The sequence below is a fragment of the Cyprinus carpio genome, chromosome A4 (genome assembly GCF_018340385.1).
Source record: "Cyprinus carpio isolate SPL01 chromosome A4, ASM1834038v1, whole genome shotgun sequence".
NCBI classification, from domain to species: domain Eukaryota; kingdom Metazoa; phylum Chordata; class Actinopteri; order Cypriniformes; family Cyprinidae; genus Cyprinus; species Cyprinus carpio.
Window position 1 is genome coordinate 7,239,960 of NC_056575.1, and position 22,708 is coordinate 7,262,667.

The 22,708-nt window shown below is 39.0% G+C and overlaps 1 protein-coding gene across 8 annotated transcripts in view; it reads left to right on the forward strand.

Moving 5' to 3' along the window:
• The window catches only part of LOC109066092 (filamin-C-like), a 49,581-nt gene extending 26,926 nt beyond the window's left edge, over nt 1-22,655 (forward strand). For 2 of the 8 annotated variants that reach the window (XM_042748657.1, XM_042748672.1), the window contains 40 exons: nt 1,314-1,451; nt 1,556-1,682; nt 1,883-2,019; nt 2,322-2,515; nt 2,753-2,866; nt 2,945-3,088; nt 3,366-3,489; nt 3,591-3,751; nt 3,830-3,920; nt 4,002-4,171; nt 4,286-4,403; nt 4,493-4,755; nt 5,836-6,433; nt 6,521-6,694; nt 7,694-7,856; nt 8,238-8,398; nt 8,636-8,803; nt 9,836-9,959; nt 10,115-10,271; nt 11,283-11,472; nt 11,583-11,606; nt 11,801-12,048; nt 12,880-12,972; nt 13,367-13,466; nt 13,591-13,731; nt 13,873-14,001; nt 14,104-14,277; nt 14,680-14,841; nt 15,389-15,592; nt 15,900-16,052; nt 16,142-16,264; nt 16,679-16,924; nt 17,413-17,682; nt 18,300-18,437; nt 18,546-18,661; nt 19,034-19,166; nt 20,219-20,395; nt 20,477-20,695; nt 21,395-21,601; nt 21,693-22,655. In XM_042748657.1, the coding sequence (XP_042604591.1) occupies nt 1,314-1,451; nt 1,556-1,682; nt 1,883-2,019; nt 2,322-2,515; nt 2,753-2,866; nt 2,945-3,088; nt 3,366-3,489; nt 3,591-3,751; nt 3,830-3,920; nt 4,002-4,171; nt 4,286-4,403; nt 4,493-4,755; nt 5,836-6,433; nt 6,521-6,694; nt 7,694-7,856; nt 8,238-8,398; nt 8,636-8,803; nt 9,836-9,959; nt 10,115-10,271; nt 11,283-11,472; nt 11,583-11,606; nt 11,801-12,048; nt 12,880-12,972; nt 13,367-13,466; nt 13,591-13,731; nt 13,873-14,001; nt 14,104-14,277; nt 14,680-14,841; nt 15,389-15,592; nt 15,900-16,052; nt 16,142-16,264; nt 16,679-16,924; nt 17,413-17,682; nt 18,300-18,437; nt 18,546-18,661; nt 19,034-19,166; nt 20,219-20,395; nt 20,477-20,695; nt 21,395-21,601; nt 21,693-21,880 (6,761 nt within the window). In that variant the 3' untranslated portion in view covers nt 21,881-22,655. The remainder of the gene's footprint in view (nt 1-1,313; nt 1,452-1,555; nt 1,683-1,882; nt 2,020-2,321; nt 2,516-2,752; nt 2,867-2,944; nt 3,089-3,365; nt 3,490-3,590; nt 3,752-3,829; nt 3,921-4,001; nt 4,172-4,285; nt 4,404-4,492; nt 4,756-5,835; nt 6,434-6,520; nt 6,695-7,693; nt 7,857-8,237; nt 8,399-8,635; nt 8,804-9,835; nt 9,960-10,114; nt 10,272-11,282; nt 11,473-11,582; nt 11,607-11,800; nt 12,049-12,879; nt 12,973-13,366; nt 13,467-13,590; nt 13,732-13,872; nt 14,002-14,103; nt 14,278-14,679; nt 14,842-15,388; nt 15,593-15,899; nt 16,053-16,141; nt 16,265-16,678; nt 16,925-17,412; nt 17,683-18,299; nt 18,438-18,545; nt 18,662-19,033; nt 19,167-20,218; nt 20,396-20,476; nt 20,696-21,394; nt 21,602-21,692) is intronic. The other 6 variants (XM_042748682.1, XM_042748703.1, XM_042748665.1 and 3 more) reach the window with 3 other exon arrangements.
• Nucleotides 22,656-22,708: the final 53 nt, after the last annotated feature.

A 22,708-nucleotide genomic window follows, 5' to 3' on the forward strand; every position in this document is an offset into this window, starting at 1 on the left:
TAAAAGTGAGAGTGTGAATGGGAGTAAGAGGTGGATTAGACAAGTCTTGTGAATGTTGCTGCTGGTCTTGTTTTAACCGATGCAGAAAAAGAGCCACCATTCAGTGGTGGGACTGGACGATCACTCAACGGACGCTCAGCACACCAGCACCACTTTTGATTGGATTCTGCTAATATTTATAATTTAATAATAATTCAGAATTTAACAAATTTAACCAAATCCCATAATCAATTAATTATTTTAAAAATATTAATGAAATAAATTAACAAAATAACAAACTGGTTTACATTAGGGCTGAAGATGTTACTCAATCAAAATTTTATTTTATTTTATTTTATTTTATTTTATTTTATTTTATTTTATTTTATTTTATTTTATTTTATTTTATAAATGTGTTATATCAGCCCTTGTTTAAACTGTTCACTTTAACCCAAACTGACATTTGATCTATTTCACACCTGCGATTTTTAAATCTCAAAATCAAGATGCCAGATCTTTACTTGGCATCAGAGAGCCAATGTCTGAGTGACCGTCTGGATGTGTAATACAGTCATCTTCATCTCAGAGATCATCATCCTCATCCCATTGTCATCATGTTCGACGTCATCGCCGTCTTGGCAGTTGCTCGATTTGGCTGTGTCGCTCTATATATACTAACTCAGAGAATGGGAATGCTTTAATTATCTGTCTTAACATGATTTTCCTAACCGAAGTATACAAAGTAACTTTAACGCATTAATTATTCAATTAACACTACTTTTTCAATTTTTTTCATGTAACTTAATTTTGTAGACTTTTGTCTGCCTTTTTATCCAGCGCTGGAAGAAACCGATACTGGAAGAAGAAATTGTTTGATCAGATCTGAGAAAGCACATAGGACTTAGCCAGACTGCTTTAATAGACGTTTTATTGCTCTAAAAGAGCTCATTAGTGAACTTGGTGTTAAACACCAAACCCCAACAGTAAGCCACATATTAAAAAAAAAAAAATTCTTTCAAGCAAAATATTGTTAAAGTTTGTTATATCCTTCAAGGCTGGTTCTTATATCTAATGGCAAATATTGTGTTCATTTGAAGTCTTTTTTACAAGCTCTTGAAAACACTGATCAGTTTGCCTGTAGTTTTGATTATAGTGGTCTCACTACATTCCTAATGGGGTCTTTATGAGATTGCTAATTGCTTTGTCATAGGCTTTTAAAGGAAACATTCTTTCTTTGGTTGTTCTTCATTGCTCGTACCTTTGGCTGGGTCCATATGCATAACTAACTTTGACAACTTGTGAGATCAAAAATAACCCCTCTTTCTTCTTTGTAGCGAGTAACCCGAATGCCTGTCGGGCCATTGGGCGTGGCCTGCAGCCCAAGGGTGTGCGTGTGAAGGAGGTGGCCGACTTTAAGGTGTACACGAAGGGAGCAGGCAGTGGAGAACTACGTGTTCAAGTCAAAGGGCCGAGTACGCATGCAACTGTTTTGACTGCAACAACGTTTGATTTTTTTTCAGTTTTAATCAACTTTGCATTGAAAGTTAGTAAACTGAATTAAATTTTGTGTTTACAGGAGGTGGCGATGAGCCTGTGAAGGTGCAAGACCTGGGAGATGGTGTGTACGAATGTGATTACTACCCCATTTTTACTGGAAAATACATTATCACCATTACTTGGGGTGGCCACGCCATTCCTCGTAGGTAAGGATGCTTATAAATCACCACCTGTTTACTGTGGTATCGTCCCATTTCTGTTTCTGAAAATATTCAAATCCTTTGACCATATTAAAAGGATCATACAGGATATGGAAATGTTACTCCAGAAAGATATAATCTAGGAATTATGCAGATTATCATGAACAACCATCTCACTTCTGATCAAAACGTCTAAATGTGTGTAGCCCATTTGAAGTGATCGTTAGTGAAGATGCTGGCCCTCAGAAGGTGAGGGCTTGGGGTCCAGGCCTGGAGACGGGCATGGTGGGAAAATCAGCTGACTTTGTGGTCGAGGCCATTGGCACTGAGGTTGGAACTCTGGGTAAGGAAATTCTTTAACATTATTGAGCCACTCTATCCAGGGATCTAGTGTTTATGCAAATCTTCTCAACTCTGGCCCTCAAGGTCCAGTTTACTGCAAAGTTTAGCTCCATCCCTAATCAAACACACCTGGACAAGCTAAACAAGGCTTTCAGGGTTACTAGAAAGTTACAGGCAGGTGAGTTTGATCAAGTTTGGAGCTAAGCTCTGCAGAAAAGTGGACCTCGAGGGCTAGAGCTATCAACCCCTGGTTTATGGTGATAAGATGCCTGGGTAATGGTTGAAAACTCGTTCCATGCACAGGTTTCTCCATTGAAGGCCCCTCACAGGCTAAGATAGAGTGTGATGATAAGGGAGATGGATCTTGTGATGTTTTGTACTGGCCCACCGAGCCTGGTGACTATGCGGTCCATGTCATCTGTGATGATGAAGATATCAAAGACAGCCCCTTCATGGCCCACATCCTCCCTGCAGCCAATGACGTCTTCCCTGAGAAGGTCTGCTCTGTGATATTTGGCAATAATGATTGCATATTCGTTGGAAATATTAAATGACAAATAATAGAAAAAAGATCTGCACACTGTTATTCTACCTCTATTCAAAGAGTTAAAAATAACAACGTTTTGGTTTGGATGTACCTTTTGATCTTGCACCTGGCCAAGACATTTTTGGATGTGCATACTTTGACGCTTTCTTAATATTAAATGACAGCCATAACTCATGTTTTTATGCAGGTTAAGTGCTACGGCCCTGGACTAGAACCAACTGGGTGCATTGTAAACAAACCTGCTGAATTTACAATTGACGCCCGTGGAGCTGGAAGAGGACATCTACAGATTTACGCTCAGGTACATTTTCATCCAAGTGCCAGATGCCTCATGCCTCACTTCACTGGTACAAAAACTTTTTTGTCCATCTTTTATTCAGACTCAGAAGGCTTCCCCATCAACATCCAGATCACAGATAATGGTGACAGCACATATTTCTGCGTCTACATTCCCACCAAGCCCATCAAACACACTATCATCATCACCTGGGGAGAGGTCAATGTTCCCAATAGTCCATTCAGGGTGAGAGCTCACTGTCAACAGGCAGACTTCAGCCAGCTGATGACATTTTTATTTTGCTGTTTGTCAAGAACTTTCAAAAACTGGATCTACTACAAGCTCAGCCTTTCAATGAAAGTTCATGACCATATTTTTCTAGTGTTAGATTTCAAAATTTCCATTTACACGATCATGTTAGATTATAGATTCCATATTGGATTATCACTTTACAAGAACCACTGTCCTCCAAAACCTTGACATTTTTAGTTTCACAGTACTCTGGTCTTTCTACATTTCTCAGGTAACCATTGGAGAAGGCAGTCACCCAGAGAACGTGAAGGTTCATGGACCAGGAGTGGAAAAGACTGGCTTGAAGGCCAATGAACCCACATACTTTACTGTGGATTGCAGTGAGGCTGGACAAGGTCAGAGCAAACATGATTGCTACCATTATCCAAATGTCTATTATGGTCAAATTTGGAAATGGACGATAAATCCCTTTCTCCCATCTGTTCTGACACTTTAGGAGATGTCAGCATTGGGATTAAGTGTGCTCCTGGCGTGGTGGGATCTGCCGAAGCAGATATTGATTTTGACATCATTAAAAATGACAATGACACATTCACAGTGAAGTATACACCTCCTGCAGCTGGACGCTACACCATCATGGTGCTGTTTGCTGATCAAGTGAGTCTCAGTCAATAATATCAAAATTTTCTCTATGCGGTTTGAGACCTATAAATGCATTTTTTAATGAATTAACAGGAAATTCCAATTAGCCCCTTCCGTATTAAAGTCGATCCATCCCATGATGCCAATAAGGTGAAAGCAGAGGGTCCCGGGCTCAACAAGACCGGTCAGTTTGATTGTGACTAGATTATAAAAAAGTAAGTAAAGACAGCTCATCTCATCTGCATGTTACGTGTCTCTGTCACAGGTGTGGAAGTGGGCAAGCCGACCCACTTCAACATCTACACTAAAGGAGCAGGCAAGGCCACGCCTGAGGTTCACTTCACCACAGCTGGGAAAGGAGAAGCCGTCAGTGACTTTGAGATCATTGATAACCATGACTATTCTTTCACTGTGCGTTACACTGCATTACAGCAGGTGAGACACTCCAACACTGGGTTGCTGTTCACGTAAATAGACACCAAGAGGTCCAATGATATTATGACTATTATAAATTCTATCTTGCTCAGTCCTGTATGTTTTGTGATTCAGGGTAACATGAGCATATCTGTGTGCCATGGCGGTGACCCCATCCCCAAAAGCCCTTTTACCATCACTGTTGCTCCTCCTTTGGATCTCAACAAGGTCAAAGTTCAAGGACTCAACAACAGTAAGTCCACAGCTTTTTATGTGTGAAATGATATTGTAGCTGTGTTGATTGTATTTATTTGTTCATATTTTGTGTGCCTGTGTGTTTAGAAGTGGATGTAGGGAAAGATGAGGAGTTTACCATTGACACACGTGGCGCAGGAGGTCAAGGAAAGGTGGACGTCAAGATTACCTCACCTTCTCACCGACCAATCCCGTGCAAGGTTGAATCTGGAGCATCCAATGAGGCGCACACTGTTAAGTACATTCCCCCGGAAGAGGGACCCTACAAAGTGGACATCAGCTATGATGGAAACCCCGTGCCTGGAAGTCCTTTCACGGTGGAGGGAGTGATGCCTCCAGATCCCTCAAAGGTATGGTCACAAATAGGAGATTGTGATTCATTTGTTTACCCGTCATTGTCTTATTGAACTGAATTTTCATGATTACTGCAAATACTTTCGATTGGAAAACATTTGTTAACTAAGTGATCTCATTAGAGATACAGGCTTGACATTTCAAGTCATTAATGGATTCTTTCTCAAGCTGAGGGCTGCAAACACACTAAGAGCTGGCTGTAATGATAAAGCTTTCCATATGAGGAGAAACATGGAATGTATTTTAGGATTAACAAGAGAAATTGGACTGTACTGTGCAATCCTTACCTCACAAATCAGAAAGACCTTCAGAGAGTTTATGAGCCACTAACCAGAGTCAGAATGTTCAAACTAAACTAGAACCAGATTTTATAAAACAACTTTTCTTGATCCTCAGTGCAACCAAATTTCTGTTTGTAGACGTTTACTCCAGGAATGCTGGTTCCAAAGTCAACCTGTTTAATTTAATTTTTGTTTGTTGCCTGTTCTCTACAGGGCTGGATTATTTCAGTGAGAGTTGTTATTCTCCTTGAGCCAGATGCTCTAGTTTGTATATTAGCTGTGTCAGTGAAGAAGCCTAAAACAAACACAAAAGGCCATTTAGCCATTGTGGGAAATTATTACAGGACAGTTGTGTTTAATTAATCTGCCAGGGAAAAGTAAATTCAAATGTAGTGTGCCAAACAAAGTACTTCATCCACATGTGGAATGGCTGCTCCATTCTCTGTCACTGGGCCGAGGTGTCACTGAGAATCATTAGATAGTTGGTTCTGAAAAATGTTGGACTGTCCTCTAGTACTGTTAATACATGATGGACTGTTGCATTATTAAAATTTCGATGCACACCTGGAGTGGCCATTTTACCGTAGATGTACATCAATTTTTAATATTCCAGAGTTCTGGAATCAGTTATTCTGCTTTCCACGTGTACCACATGTATAATTAAAATATATAAAAGTATTAAATGTTCTGGTTCTCTTTCAGGTTTTTTTTTTTTTTTAATTTCTCATTAGAATTCCATTTTGATTTGTTATTAAAATGCAATCTTGACTATATATTTGTCTTAATTTCACTTCAGTGCGAGCCTATGGCCCAGGCCTGAAGGGAGGTATTGTGGGTAAACCCGCTCCATTTGCCATCGACACCAAAGGTGCAGGTACAGGGGGTCTTGGGCTGACTGTGGAGGGCCCGTGTGAAGCCAAGATTGAGTGCCAGGACAACGGCGACGGATCTTGCTCAGTGTCCTATCTGCCCACTGAGCCTGGAGAGTATTCTATTAACATCCTGTTTGCTGATGCTCACATCCCTGGTTCTCCCTTCAAAGCCATGGTGCAGTCTGTCTTTGACCCAAGCAAGGTCACAGCTAGCGGACCGGGGCTGGAGAGAGGAAAGGTCAACGAAGCGGCGTTGTTCACGGTGGACTGCTCTAAAGCAGGCGAGGCAGAGTTGACCATAGAGATTATTTCAGATTCAGGAGCGCAGGCTGAGGTTCATGTCCAGAATAACAGCGATGGAACATATTCTATCACCTACATCCCTCCTTTCCACGGAATGTACACCATCACGATTAAATACGGAGGACACGCAGTGCCGAAGTTTCCTGCAAGGGTGCAGGTAGATCCTGCTCTCGATACCAGCGGAATCAAGGTCTATGGTCCAGGAGTGGAACCTAGAGGTAAGAAGGCCCATCTACTGTAAATGTGCTTGTGATTAGTATCAATGTGTTTAGCAATGTGCTACAAAACCTGGTATGTTTTTACAGGGGTACTCCGAGAGGTCACTACACACTTTGTCGTTGACACTCGGGTTCACAGCAAAATGGGTGGAAACCACATCAAAGTTAATATTGTTAACCCATCAGGTGCCAACACTGATGCGTTCATCACCGACAAAGGAGATGGCACTTACAGAGTGGAGTATACAGCATATGAGGATGGTAAGATATTCAATACATAGGGGAAAAAAACTTTTTTTGTTGAATTGATTTTTCATTTGGATGAATCACACACAATCATTTTTAGTGATTAAATTAAATTAAAATGTACATTAAACAACAATTGCTATATTACAGTAATCAGATTATAAATAAAAACTAATATAAAAGCCCTCAAAAAATTCCAGTCATCTAATTTATTTATTTTCTTTTGCATATTCTTGGGCATATTCTTAAGGGGGGTTTTAAGCTTGACTCTTTTGGTGTCCATTACTTTGGAAGTTACAGTTGTTTTTAGCACATTAATTGTCCATTAGACAGAAAGAACAAATTATCAATAGTACTAGAAATTGTAAAAAGTGAAAATCCTCAATCCAGGGGCCTGTAGGCAGTAAAACCAGACCAAGCCATAATTCTGTCTTTTTATCTGTCAGAAAAAATGTTATTCATGCACTTTGAGTTGAGACAATAACTGAAGATTATATAGTTTGCATGAAGTCTGACATTTTCTTACTTCATGCTGACTGAAGCCAGCCTGTGTTTCCGCCCCGGTCTTCATTAATTTAACAGGCCATGTTGGCATTTCTTCTGAACTGAACCTCCCTTTCCTCCCTGAGAATCATGGGACACACACACTCAGAGCTGTCTTTTATTCTGAGCATGGCTGCTGTATTGATTGTTCTGTGTGGAGGTCAGTGTTGTGAGATGAAAATTCATTCATTGTTCATTATGTTTTGAGCAGAGACTGCTGATGTCTGTTTTCCCATGATGCCTTGATAATATTCCATCACAATTATCGATTGTGGAAAAAAAAAAACAGTCCCTTTCCTTATAGTCACACACAGTCTCTTCCTATCAAAGAAGGCAGTTCTTAGACAGAATAAGATGCACTGAGGCACCCTTATAGCCAACCAATCAAATTAGAGCTTGCCAGAATGAGAAAGTACTTTCCAGCATAATATTTATAGGTGTAAGTGTGCTGTAATTTTTGTCTTTGTGCAGGTGTGCATGTGATAGAGGTGCTGTATGATGACGTACCTGTCCCCAAGAGCCCGTTTAGGGTGGCGGTAACCGAAGGTTGTGATCCCAGCCGTGTACGTGCATACGGTCCTGGTCTGGAAGAGGGTCTGGTCAACAAACCCAACCGCTTCACTGTGGAAACCAGGTACATATTTCTTTGAAAACCTGCTGTTGAAAATGAATGTGTTCTGGAATGGTCTATTTTGGAAAAGTTGAGTCAAAATCAAGTCTGAAATACCTTCAATAAGCAGTTGTTCTATGTAATCTCAGACTCTTTTTAAATAGTTCGGATATTGAAAAAAACCTCACCAAACATTCAATGCCATTCACTGAGAGTGCCGAAAATTTAGTAGTGAACCCTATATTAATAGTTTTGGTGTAAAACAAATCTGGTTTACTAGTTTAAACATTGGTGCCTACATGTTTTGGACTGGATGTGAACAGGGTTGAATATGAGTACATAACTATTTTTAGATTTTACTGTAAATTATGTTATTTCCCATGTCTGTATTTTCCTCTCTTTCAGGGGTGCTGGCACGGGTGGTCTTGGATTGGCCATCGAGGGTCCATCAGAAGCTAAGATGTCTTGTAAAGATAACAAAGATGGCAGCTGTAGCGTGGAGTATATTCCTTTCACTCCTGGAGAATATGACGTCAACATCACTTTCGGAGGTCTGCCTATCCCAGGTATGATGTCATTTCCTTCTGTCTAACTCATTCCATGGTTTGAGCTCAAATTGAACTCAACACACTAATTATGCATTGACATTGAATTTAAGCAGTTTGAGAATATGAGAGTGTTAAGACATTTGAAAGCAAATAATCACGACAGTTTGATTTAATTCTTGAATATTTCATACCTCAGGGTCTGTTTTAGCATTTTATGAAGAAAAAAGCAACTGTACAATTTCTGTGGGTTTTTAGGTAGTCCATTCAGGGTGCCTGTGAGGGAGCTGGTGGATCCTAGTAAGGTGAAGTGTTCTGGTCCTGGTTTGGGCAGTGGAGTTCGAGCCCATGTTCCTCAGACCTTCACCGTGGACTGCAGCAAAGCTGGACTCGCCCCACTGGAGGTGCTGCTGTATGGACCTACAGGTGAAAATAGAAAAACACACACAGAGTTTGGACAAAATCCTTGAAGTATTTATGTTTTAGAAATGTAAGTACTAGAATACCAGAAAGACTAACTTAAAATGTAAACTTAAAATGTAAAATATTTGTAGGTGTTTAGCAAATCTGAGGAAGTGGTTTATATGAATATTGATATTTAATATCTATAAATCATAATTGATTTAGCAGTGTTCCCCTCTCAGGATTTAATGTTGCCATTTTCAAAGCTTTCTATCAGTTTTAAACTACATGTTTTTAATGGAACATGTACTAAATCCAATGTACGTACTTCAAAGAGTACAATTTTTTTTTAAGAAAATTAATTTAGCTCGAATGGATTTGGATAAATTGGATAAACTGGATAAATTGATTAAAGGTGACAGTAAAAACACTTATAAAGTAATGAAACATTTCAAATTCAAATGCTGTTCTTTTGAAATATCTATTAATAAAAGAATCTTGAAAAAATGTATCAAGGTTTCCATGAAATATTTAAAAGCATAACTGCTATTCAGCATAAATAATAAAAAGAAGTTATTCTTGAGCACCAAATCAGCATATTAAAATGATTTCTGAAGGATCATGTGACACTGAAGTCTGGAGTAATGATGCTGAAAATTCAGCTTTTCCATTACAGGAATAAATTATGTTTTAAAATATATTAAAATAGAAAACATATTAAAGTATTTTTGATCAAATAAATAAAGTCTTGATGAGCATGATACTTCATTTAAAAACATTAAAAAAAATGGTAAAGTACATTAAAAATGCAAATCATATTTAGGTTATACAGTAAATGACTGTAAGTAAAGGGACACGAAAACCATAGCTATAGTTCCACGTTTGTACATTAGTTTGTGATGACCTTGAAAATGACAAACTGGTGCTGGAAAAAGTCCTGGATTTGCATTCAGTAATGTCCATATGAAACCTGCAGACGCATTCATCAAGAGTGTTTTACAGTTGTCTAGACTAGATGACAGGTATGCAGAGAGATCAACTGTGTTGTTATTCTAGGAGTGACAGAGCCAGTGAATATCACAGACAATGGTGATGGCACACACACAGTGATCTACACTCCTGCTAAAGATGGACCGTACACTGTGTGTGTCAAATATGCAGACCAAGAAGTGCCACGCAGGTGAGCTGGCTTCTTAAAGTATTAATAAACTCTTAATATTAACGAAGCAAATAGAACAAAATCTTCAGAGCTGATTTAGAAAGTAGAAGAACACCTCCAAATAAAGGAAGAATGTGATGATTAAATGTGTTTGTTCTCCTTTTTTCCCTTTTTAGTCCATTTAAGATCAAGGTGTTGCCTGCTCATGATGCCAGTAAAGTCCGTGCCAGCGGTCCTGGACTGAACGCTTCCGGGGTTCCCGCCAGCCTGCCGGTGGAGTTCACCATCGATGCTCGTGACGCAGGCGAGGGACTTCTCACTGTACAGATTCTGGTGGGTAACATCAGCACTCGCTCAGGCCTCTCTTTTTTTCTCTTTTTTTAATACATGTTTTAAGACTACTTAAGATGATCACATGTGCTTTAACGGCCACTGTCCCCCCTCCGCTTCCCTCTGCCCTGACGTCTGACCCCTTCCCTGCTGTCACTGTAGGGTCCGGATGGGTGCAGGCAAGAGGCCTCTGTGTTTGTGGAGGACTGGGGTAGGAGGGTGTGGGAGAACCACATTGTAAAGGGCACCATCCCCTTCCATATTCTTAGGAAAGGATGTGTAAGGCCTGCCCCTCCTTTTGGCCTCCTCTTGTTGTTATAACTCACCACGTCTGGCGTCCCTCCCATTAGCCTTGGGCCCCATGCTCATAGAACGTCCCCTTGCTACTGTACTCCCTGTATCTATCATCTCTTTTCACGTCACTTTTTGTGTCCTCTTGGTTCATACCAGATTCCTTTGAAACCGAAGTGCCAGAAGTGACTTGGGAATTATAATTTGTTGAGGGTGATCCTTGTTTTTTCATAATCAAACTACTCTCCATTCTGAAAAGGAAGGGAGAAAACTTCACTCAAACCAAAACCAAACTGCACACATGCAAAAGCATCCAGAAACATCTTTTGTCTTGCACAAAAGTGGCGTTTTTGAATGTGAGAGTGAACCTTTCTCCTAGGCAGTAATACATAATCATTTTGTAGCAGTCAAGAGGACTTGATACCCTAATGTTGCCCTTTAGTGGTCTCTGTGGACTGACCTGTCATTAGATTTAGGCTAAAACCCTGTATGTGGTTTTCCACTACATGACTAACAGTTATAGATGCTTGCTATGTAATCTGTATGAGGAATATTGCATTGTTAAATATTGGCTACATTTATTTCAGCAATTAGTTAAAACGTTGTTGTATTCAAATGAGAAATCAGATTTCAATATGCAGGCTCACAAGAGCCAATGAATATATAGACACACATGCATTCCCATTTGCATGAACACACTATAACAACTCATTCATTTTGCAGGACCCAGAAGGAAAACCAAAGAAAGCCAACATTCGAGATAACAGAGACGGAACATACACTGTGTCCTACGTCCCAGATATGACAGGACGCTACACTATTACAATCAAATATGGCGGAGATGAGATCCCATACTCCCCCTACCGCATACATGCTCTGCCCAGTGGAGATGCCAGTAAATGCCTTGTGACAGGTAAGTTGCAGACGTCTATCTTACACATGTCTCTTTGTGACTTATTGTTTCATTAAAATGCAATCTCAGCATGATCATGAATTCTAACAGCTCTTCTTGTTGATTTGTAGTGTCGATTGGTGGACACGGATTGGGTGAGTTTTATAAAAACATCATCAGTTACAGTACCTATATTGAACTTTGCAAGCCTTTTATGTAGGATCAGTTGAGGCCATTCTTTGTCATTGAGATGAATTGCAAAAAGTTGCCCAGTGTACATGAATTCAGAATATAACTCTCTGAATGGTGTAGTAAAGTAGCTTTGTTGTGATTGCGGTCCCATGGACAGGCTCTGGGCTTGGACCTACTATTCAAATCGGCGAGGAGACCGTTATCACTGTGGATGCAAAGGCTGCTGGGAAGGGGAAGGTCACCTGCAAAGTGTCAACTCCAGATGGGGCGGAGCTAGACGTGGATGTGGTGGAGAACGCGGACGGGACATTTGATATCTACTATACCGCTCCAGAACCTGGGAAATACATTATCACCATCCGCTTTGGAGGAGAGCACATTCCTAACAGCCCCTTCCATGTGGTGGTGAGCACCTTCTGTTGCTATGCAATATGAATAGTGTTTTTTGCATAACATAATAATAAATATTTTGTGAAGTTACACTTCCATTCAAAAGTTTGGGGATGCTAAGTTTTTTTTATTGTTTTTGAAAGAAGTCTCTCATACTCAGCAAGTCTGTATTTATTTGATCAAAAATACAGTAAAAACAGTAATATTGTGAAATATTATTACGATTTAAAATAACTGTTTTCTATTTGAATATATTTTCAAATGTAATTTATTCCTGTGATGCAAAGCTGAAATTTCTGCATCATTACTCCAGTCTTTGGTGTCCCATGATCCTACAGAAATCATTCATGCTCAAGAGACATTCCTTATTAATATCATTGTTGAAAACTGTTGTGCTGCCTAATGATTTCTGTAGAAAAGATTTCTTCCAAGATTGCTTATGAATAAATATTCAAAATAACAACAGTTATTTTAAATACAACATTTTTGTAACAATGTAAAAGTCTTTACTGTTACTTTTGATCAATTTGATGCATCCTTGCTGGTGCTAAATATTAATTTCTTTAAAAAAAAAATACTGACCCCAGACTTTGAACAGTAGTGTATGTTATATTTGTATTTTTTTTTAATGCAGATGATCATAAATAATTTCAAAATATGGCTATAAGTGCGTGGTGTGTTTTTACAAAATAATAATTCTCCCAAATAAAAACATTTTTCTACCTCATTCATTGAGATGATGTTTAACTTAGCAATTCAATTCCAGTTCAATGGGTCAAATTGAATTAGCTGCATGTAAATGTGTGTCGTGTGAAGCCTTAAACATGTGACCACCTCCTTCTCCAGGCATCTGATACCATCCCTATAATCGAGGAACCATGTGATAAACTACAGTTACAGCAGCCCTACGCCCCCTACCAGGGATACAGCCCTCGTTGGGTACACACCACCCCTAGGCATCAGATAACGTCCTAAACGCTCTCTGCTCCTCAGCCTTTGTCATTACACCTTTTCATTTCATCCATCTTTGCTTAATTTCTCATGAGCTTTACTGCTGACGTCTTTTTTATTTTTTATTTAAACGGCTAGTTGGCTGATCGTGCATTTACAGAGTTAATGCATAGGTTGCTGATCTCCTATTGCAGAGGGATTGTTTTGCACAAGAATCTTTGTTGCTGCTGCTTTTATGAATTTATTCCATCTACTGCAGTCCAACCAGCCTGGGCCCTTGTCTGTTTTTCGTTTTCCAGCCATTAACCCATTGCATGCACTTACATCTTCTCACTGTACTTAGTTAGCAGTGCAATGATGCTGAAATCTCTTTCTCTTCTAGGCCACGGAGGAACCAGTCACTGCAGTGGACGCCATGGAGCCAATGCTTCGCCCGTTCAATCTGGTCATTCCATTTACTGTACAAAAGGGGGAGATTACAGGTATTAACACTTATTAAACAAATTAAAAAGTAGATAATTATTAAAAGTCCAATGAAGCATGCATCTTTTCCACCGAGGCCTACAGAATTCATTATTTTAAAAGATGGCATTTTGTTTTTATTAGGTGAGGTACGTATGCCCTCTGGTAAAACCGCCCGTCCTCACATCACTGATAACAAGGATGGGACTGTGACGGTCAAATATGCCCCCACCGAGAAGGGCCTACATGAGATGGACATCAAATATGACGGGAATCACATTCCAGGTATCAAAACAATTACATGTTTGCTGCTCTAAAATCTGTAAATGGAATAATTATGCTATATTGGTCTCTTAAATCAATTCTGTGTTTGACGATGATCATCTTTAAACATGAAGTGACACTCCTTTAACATTGCCTTTATAGGAAGTCCACTGCAGTTCTATGTAGATGCCATTAACAGCGGGCATGTGAATGCATATGGACCTGGTCTGAGTCATGGCATGGTCAACAAACCCACCACTTTCACCATCGTCACTAAGGACGCTGGAGAAGGTAATACACACACACCAAGCCTGGCAGCCTCACAGCCACATTGCATTAGTTTCACATTGCCAGACATTTGACTTCCCACATTTCTCTCTCATCTTCTCTCAGGTGGTCTGTCTTTGGCAGTGGAAGGCCCCTCTAAGGCAGAGATCAGCTGTAAGGATAATAAAGATGGCACCTGCACTGTGTCCTACCTGCCAACAGCACCAGGAGACTATAATATAATCGTCAAGTTTGATGACAAGCACATCGCTGGAAGCCCCTTTACAGCCAAGATCACAGGTAGGGGTTTGTATGTGCCCAAATATGGGTATGAGTGAGAGAGAGAGGATGAACAAGAGAGGGCAAAGTTATGTCTCTCCATAACGTCTGTGAATCACTAAATTAGCTGTCGTGTGTGTTTATGTGTGTGCGTGTGCCTTCACACCTGGAGAATTTAACCACATCTGAAGTGCTTCTAAAAGTAGGAGCCACTTCCTGAGAGTTTTTAGAAACAGGAAGTATCTGTTTCCCCCCTCCTTCTGTCTCACTCTCACTTTGCCCCTCACAACATTGCTCTCCGCAACGGAACTGGGGTTGCACCCGCACAGTAAATGTTTATTTTTAATAACTGGATCATATATGTTAGTTGTAGTTGTAAATATATGTATCACAAACATATATTTCTGTCTCATTCTTGATGAGGTGATGACTCCATGAGGACGTCCCAGCTGAATGTTGGCACAGCCACAGACGTGTCACTAAAGATCACAGAGACGGACCTGAGCTCCCTGGCCGCGAGCATCAGAGCCCCATCTGGCAACGAGGAGCCCTGCCTGCTGAAGAGACTGCCAAACCGCCACATCGGTTAGTCACTCGTCAGGCCTGCCAGCACCTACATGCGTCACGACTGAGCTGATAAAGTGGAATATAAATAAGCCAGATCACATTATTTGTAAATGGATTCAGTTTCTTAGGGTTTAAAAGACCCAAAATTTTACATTTCCAACAGGAAGTTCAGGTAAGACTTATTGAAGTTTGTGTACACCCCTGCAAACAAGATGAGTCACCAATATTTAGCATTTTCCCAGAAGACTGTGAGACTGTGAATGTAATTATACCACTTTTAAAGGTTTTTCATAACAAGAAAGCCTTAGACCTCTGACTTATGTCAGCAATCAAACTCTGAAACTTTCTGATGAGGTGATGCCTGTAGTGTTTGCCTCTAAAACCTAATTTAAGACTAAGAGCTCCTTCCTGTGATTTCAAAGAGAATCGACTATCAGCTCAGAAAAGGCTTTTGATGTAAAGCCAAACCCTGAGGCCTATCTTTTTTGTCGGATATGACGGTGCTACCGTAAAATACTCTATAAACCTGAAAAAATAACTCATTCACATTTCTCTTTGCCTTTAGGAATATCCTTTACTCCTAAAGAGGTGGGCGAGCATGTGGTCAGCGTGAAGAAGAATGGAAAACACGTGACCAACAGCCCATTCAAGATCATGGTGGGCCAGTCTGAGATCGGAGACGCCAGTAAGGTGAAGGTGTTTGGGAAAGGACTGATTGAAGGACACACCTTTGAAGTGGCTGAGTTCATTGTGGACACCAGAAGTGCAGGTAAATAGTATTCTAGGATATCTGTGGCATCATAATGTATGTTTAAACCATGCAAACTGTTTCACCATTGTGCAAAACTCTCAATAGCATGGTTTCTTATTGAAATGACAATTCAACAAGGAAATTTCGTAGAGAAACAGTAAAAACCTTAAGCCACAAACACAAACGCTTAGCGATATCTGCATGCATGTGTAAATTTATGTCATGCATACTGCATGTATAAACTAGCGTATATGTAAAAATCAAAGTGTACTTGCTCTACTTTTCCGAACTGTATTAAATCATAAAACCCACTTGGTTACCTTAGGTTATGGAGGTCTCGGTCTGTCTATCGAGGGGCCCAGCAAAGTTGACATTAACTGTTCGGATGTGGATGACGGAACATGCAAAGTGACCTACTGCCCAACCGAACCTGGAACTTACATCATCAACATCAAATTCGCCGACCAACATGTGCCAGGTACAGCACAGCTCTCAAACTTAAGTCTCTTTAAGATGCTTCCCTTCTGAGGTGGGCGACTCCTTTAAACTCTTTATGTTGCTCCACAGGAAGTCCATTTACAGTGAAGGTTCTGGGCGAGGGAAGAATGAAGGAGAGCATCACCAGAAAGAGGCAGGCGCCATCTATCGCCACAGTGGGCAGCACTTGCGACCTCAACCTCAAGATTCCAGGTGAGGAGAGAATGATTGACTCCTGTGGCCTCATGGGATAGTATAGTGCCTATCAGATGCTCACTACAGAATCTCACCGAAAGTGTTTTCGCCTTCTGTTCTATGAATTCTGACATACCATTCATCTCACATACTATTTTTTGCCTACTACTATAGGCATATTCAAACAGAGTTTGTCTCCTTTTCCCACCTGTTTCCCACTGTCACACGTGTCACTTCCTGTATCTTGAATCAGAGTGGTTCTGTATGAAGCTGTATAGAATTTAAGTTTTGATTAAAAAAAAAAAAGAATACAGAATATGTTTCCATTCTGCTTGGAAGCATGCATTTCCTGTTTCTCCTTTTTCATCACTTCCTTTCTTCTTCCTTCTTCTCTTTCCTTCTTCCTCTGTCTTTCGGGTTCCACGTCTACAGGGAACTGGTTTCAGATGGTTTCGGCCCAAGAGCGACTCACCCGTACCTTCACACGCAGCAGCCACACCTACACACGCACAGAGCGCACCGAGATCAGCAAGACCCGTGCTGGCGAGACCAAACGGGAAGTGCGGGTGGAAGAGAGCACGCAATTGGGGGGTGACCCCTTCAGGGATGTTTTCGGTGGATTTCTGGGCAGGGAGAAGCTGGTACCCTTCAGCAGTGCCCAGGGCCGACAATCAGAGGGTGTGTGCGCGTATGTGTGCGTTGTTTGCAGGTTAAAGGGATCAGTTAGGTCCTATATATATATATATATATATATATATATATATATATATATATATATATATATATATATATATATATAGTTTACTATTTACTCATCTGAAATGTTGTTTTGAAATGAGTAACTGATAACAGAATTTAATTTTTTTTTGAGTGAACTACTCCTTTAAGTTGTGCAGCTCTTACAAGTTTCTTATTGTGTTATTGTGTATGTGTGTGTGATGATGTCATGGTATATGTGTGTTTATGGAGTTTTTGGCGGCAATGAGCGCACTCTTTCCACTGCAGACGTTTATGACAGGAGAACCGAGCTGGAAAATCTGAGCAGCCTTCAACTCTGCGGGCAGCCCGGCAAAAACATTATCTTTTATAGAAGAAATGCCTGAAATTTTATGTGAAATGTCTCATATGTGTGCCCGTCTCTTTTCCCTTCCCTCTTTCTCTCTCAGGTGAATCAGGTACGCAGGAAATGACCGCACAGGTGACGAGTCCCAGTGGTAACACGGAGGATGCTGAGATCATAGAAGGAGAGGATAGCACCTATAGTGTGCGTTTTGTGCCTCAGGAGATGGGTCCCCACACTGTCAATGTCAAATACAGGGGACAGCATGTCCCTGGAAGCCCCTTCCAGTTCACTGTCGGGCCCCTGGGAGAGGGAGGGGCCCATAAGGTTCGGGCAGGTGGTACTGGATTGGACAGGGGTGTGGCTGGAATTCCAGGTAAGAGACAAGACTAAAACTAAAACTATTAGAAATAATGGTTGTTCATTGAAATAAAATAAAATATAAATAGTAGATGGAAAAAAAAAAAAATGTAAAAAACTTAGGAAAGGTGTTATTTTAGTGTCAAGATACTATTATAGTTTTTAATTAATATTTTGAATTAATTTTTATTTGTAATTTTCTGTTTTCATTTTAATTTTTATTAAAGTTTTATTCTTTTTTTGTTTTTTATCATTTTTATTAGCTTTTGTTTTATATAGTTTTTATACATTTTTTTATTTCAGTTTTAGGTATTTCATTACTAAATGTTAAACTAAATGAAAATGAGAAAATTTGCCTTGGCAACTAGCTGAAATAAAAGTTATATATATTTTATTTTATTTCAGTCAACGTTTATTTTAAACGTTATTTTATGTTATTTTAAACCATTTTTATGCTTTTAATTTATTTTTCATGCTTTTCAACAAACATAAAATAAAGTTGAAGTACCTTAAAAAACTTAAACTAAATGAAAATATAAAAAAATCTAATTTAAAATACTAATAAATACTGTAATAGAAGCCTATAAATAAAAACAAACAAACAAACAAAAACTTTTTTTGTGTGATTTTTAGCTGAGTTCAGTATCTGGACCCGTGAGGCCGGTGCTGGTGGTTTGTCAATAGCTGTTGAGGGGCCCAGCAAAGCAGAGATTTCCTTTGAGGACAGGAAAGATGGTTCCTGTGGGGTGGCCTATGTAGTACAGGAACCTGGTAAGTGCTAATGCTAATTTTAGCGCAGTGGTTGCTTTAGAAGTGGAATTTTCCATTTAAATTTTATGAATAATTTTTAATTACACCCATTTATTTATTTGATTTCAGGTGACTATGAGGTGTCAATCAAATTTAACGATGAGCATATCCCAGACAGCCCTTTCATCGTTCCTATTGCATCAGTGTCAGACGACGCCCGCCTACTTACCGTCACCAGCCTGCAGGTAAGTGATTCCAGATCATACATGCTCACGCACTGAGTTGTGTGGAGAGAGGTTATCAGCAGGACGGGTGAGATTCAGGGACTCTCGAGAGCGGATGGCAGCTCCTTTATCAGCACACTCTCTGAGAGACTGTGAGAGCACTTGATGGAGAGCACAGGACAGCTTATCAGGAGACGAGACAAGTGTACTTGCAGTTCCCTTCACGAGGAGTGTAGAAGGAGTTTATCAGGAAAGACAAAATGAGCATGAGGAAGTAACAGATCATTTGTTATGTTGGCCACTGTGAATATGCGTAGTGAGAAAATCTTTACATACTCCATTTTAAACTTCTGAAGATTAGATGATATTCAGAAATTGTGGCTGTCTCTGCAGGAGATGGGTCTGAAGGTGAACCAGGAGGCCTCGTTTGCCGTGCAGCTGAACGGAGCGAGAGGGGTGATTGATGCTAAAGTGCACACACCATCTGGAGCAGTGGAGGAGTGTTACATCACTGAGCTAGACAATGGTGAGCATATGTGCACATACCCATTAATAAAAAAAGTCAGGGGAATTATTTTGTCTGTAATAAATTATATGATTTTCTCTATCAATATTCATATATATACTTTTATTAAACATTTTATAATAATATTTTGTATATTTTATATTATTATTTATATAGTGTAGTATTTTTCAAATATATGTATATATATATATATATATATATATATATATATATATATATATATATTTTTTTTTTTTTTTTTTTCATTCATATACACGTGTGTGTGTCTGTGTATTATTTAATATATTTTCATATTATACCATTTTTATTATATTATTTCATTATTTTGTATATTATTTATAAATTTTCTCTAAATATATCTATATTTATATAAAAATCATTTTTGTTTTATATATTATTCATTATGCGTTATATTATTTTAATCAATTTATATATTTTTTTAATTATTTTGTGTTATAATTATTGTATTGTATTATTATTTAAATAGGTTATACATTTATTTTAGGACATATATTATAATCATTTATATTATCCAAAAATATATGTACTTCATTATTTAATATATTATTTTATTAACCAAATTTTATTAAATACTTTATAATATTTTATATATTTTTTTAGTGTTTAATATATTTTGTTACCTATTTTATTATATAATTTTGTATATAATTATTTATTTATTATTTTTAGTATTACACGTACTATTTACACACGTATGTGTGTGCATGCATATATATATATATATATATATATATATATATATATATATATATATATATATATATATATGTATGAATTCATATAGTAACATAGAACCTATTTTATTTGTGTGTGTGTGTATATATATATATATTCTTCAGTTTTTTATAAATTATTTTGATTAAACAATTTTTATTATATTATTTTAGTTCATGTATTATCATTTATCTAAGATTCCAAATCTACTATATGATCACTGTAAAATGTTAAGACAGTAGAACTGATGTTAGTTTAGAGCATATGGATAGAGACTGCATTTGAACTAATTCAATACTGCGTGCCTGTTTGTGCAGATAAACACGCCATACACTTTATTCCATGGGAGAACGGCGTCCACTCCATCGATGTCCGTTTTAATGGGAGTCACATCCCAGGCAGTCCCTTCAAGATCCGTGTCGGGGAACCCAGCCAGGCAGGAGATCCAGGAATGGTGACGGCTTTTGGGCCCGGCCTGGAGGGGGGAACTACAGGTGTGACACCAACCAGTAGCCTGTCACGAGTGTTAAGACACAAATGCACAGAAACTCACTGGCTCATCTCATCCTTCACAGGTGTACCCTCAGATTTCATTGTAAACACGTGTAACGCTGGCTCAGGAGCTCTGTCGGTCACCATCGACGGTCCATCGAAGGTGAAGATGGATTGTCAGGAGTGTCCAGAAGGATACAAGGTCACTTACACACCCATGGCTCCCGGCAGCTACCTCATCTCCATCAAATATGGAGGACCGCAGCATATCGTGGGCAGCCCCTTCAAAGCCAAAGTCTCTGGTGAGACATCACACACTACAGTACATTACACCAGGCCTTCCTTTTCTGTTCTTTACATTTGCTTGGACAGACACAGAGCCAGGTGTGATTTACACATATTATTGTTATTTTATACAGTATTATTAATGCAACATGCCACAGTTAGCCAAATGATAATTTTCATCTGTATTCCACCCTAAAAACAAAATATTAATATAAAAATGTAGCACAAAATATAAAATAAAAAACAAATATGTTGGTAAAATGGCTATAAACATTCAAAAACTGCATTGTTTTTCCTTAAATGTTTGAAATTCCATTATTATTTTATATTATATTATTAAAAACTGCTTTTCGCTTTTTAAATATAAAATATAAAAAGGCTGTTTATTGCAGTCTGGGACAAATACTTAAATATGAGTAAATGACTCTTATTAAAAGCTGAAAAGGTTACTAGCACTCATATTAAAATAGGAAAATCTGGTTGTGATATTATATGACCAGGCAGGATAATCGTACGATGTATACTCCATAATGTGATGGACTGGATTTGAAACCGTACAAGCTTATGACAGCTTTAAAAATGTGTGAAACTGTTTACTTGAGATTGAGACTCATGATTGGAGGGGAAAAATGACGGGGAACACCTTTCCACCAACTAGCACAACAACTCATCTTTCATAAAGAAGCAAATTAATAAGAAGAAATTCACTCCTCCAGGTGCACGTCTGTCCGGAGGACACTCTCTACATGAAACATCATCGGTTCTGGTGGAAACGGTGACGAAATCGTCCTCAGTGGCCGGATCTTTCTCTACTCTGCCAAAGTTCTCGTCCGACGCCAGTAAGGTGATCTCCAGGGGGGCCGGACTCTCCAAAGCCTTCATTGGCCAGAAGAACACCTTCACGGTAGACTGCAGTAAAGCAGGTACAGCTTTCCGAACAGTAAAAAATAATGCATGTTTGTGCATATTACCCACAATGCTCTCATACAGATGACTTTTATTTTGTCTGTTCAGGGACGAACATGTTAATGGTAGGAGTGCACGGGCCAAAGACTCCCTGTGAAGAAGTGTACGTCAAACACATGGGCAACAGAATGTACAATGTCACATACACAGTGAAAGAGAAAGGCGACTACATCCTGATAGTCAAATGGGGAGAAGAAATGGTGCCCGGAAGCCCTTTCCACGTCACCGTGCCTTAAAGACTGCCTTTAAACCCTCTCCACTATGCAAAGACTCTACTGACCATCCTGGGAAAGAGAGGGGACTCACCGACAATGCCTTTTCATGACATATTAATCAAGAAAACGTCTTCATCTTCTATATCTGCATACGCTTTATCCAAAGTCCATTATGTGCTCATTTCACACTCGGAAATGTACCGTAGTTTTTTTGTATTCTGTTATTTTAGATGTTTGCTGGAGAAGTGAATGATTTAAGGCTAATTTGAAGATGCCACATGCTAAAACACATCCATCTTGTTACCAAAATTACTGTCCGGACCATTTACAGGCATAATTTAACAGCTGAATTATTTAATAATTTTTTTTTTTAATCTAATGCTAAAACTGGTCTTATTTTTATGATGAAATAACACAATTTCGTCTGGACTATGTTTGAAGCCGGTCCTGATCAAGGGCTTAGTTTGAGCAGAGAAAGCCTGATTTTTAAGTCCTAGTAGACCAGGTTCAGACTCACACTGGGTCTAAACCGGTCCCGGGTGCCCAGCACCCCTACAGACTGGGTTGTGTGATTGGTTAGATTTTTTTTGTACCAAGCGGTGTAGCAGAAACCGTTCAGCATGTGAATGTTTGAAATCCCACAGTTTTTACAGTGACTATGTTAAAGAGCAACATTTTATAGTGATTTTATATGTATGAATTTAAAATAGAAATGTATGGAGAAACACTAATTGTTTGATATTTTAATCTACTGTTTGGTAAAACTGTGCTGGCATATTAAAGTTTTAATTGCTAATGTGCTGTTTATTGATGTCCATTTGCCTAATATATTATATTATATTATATTAT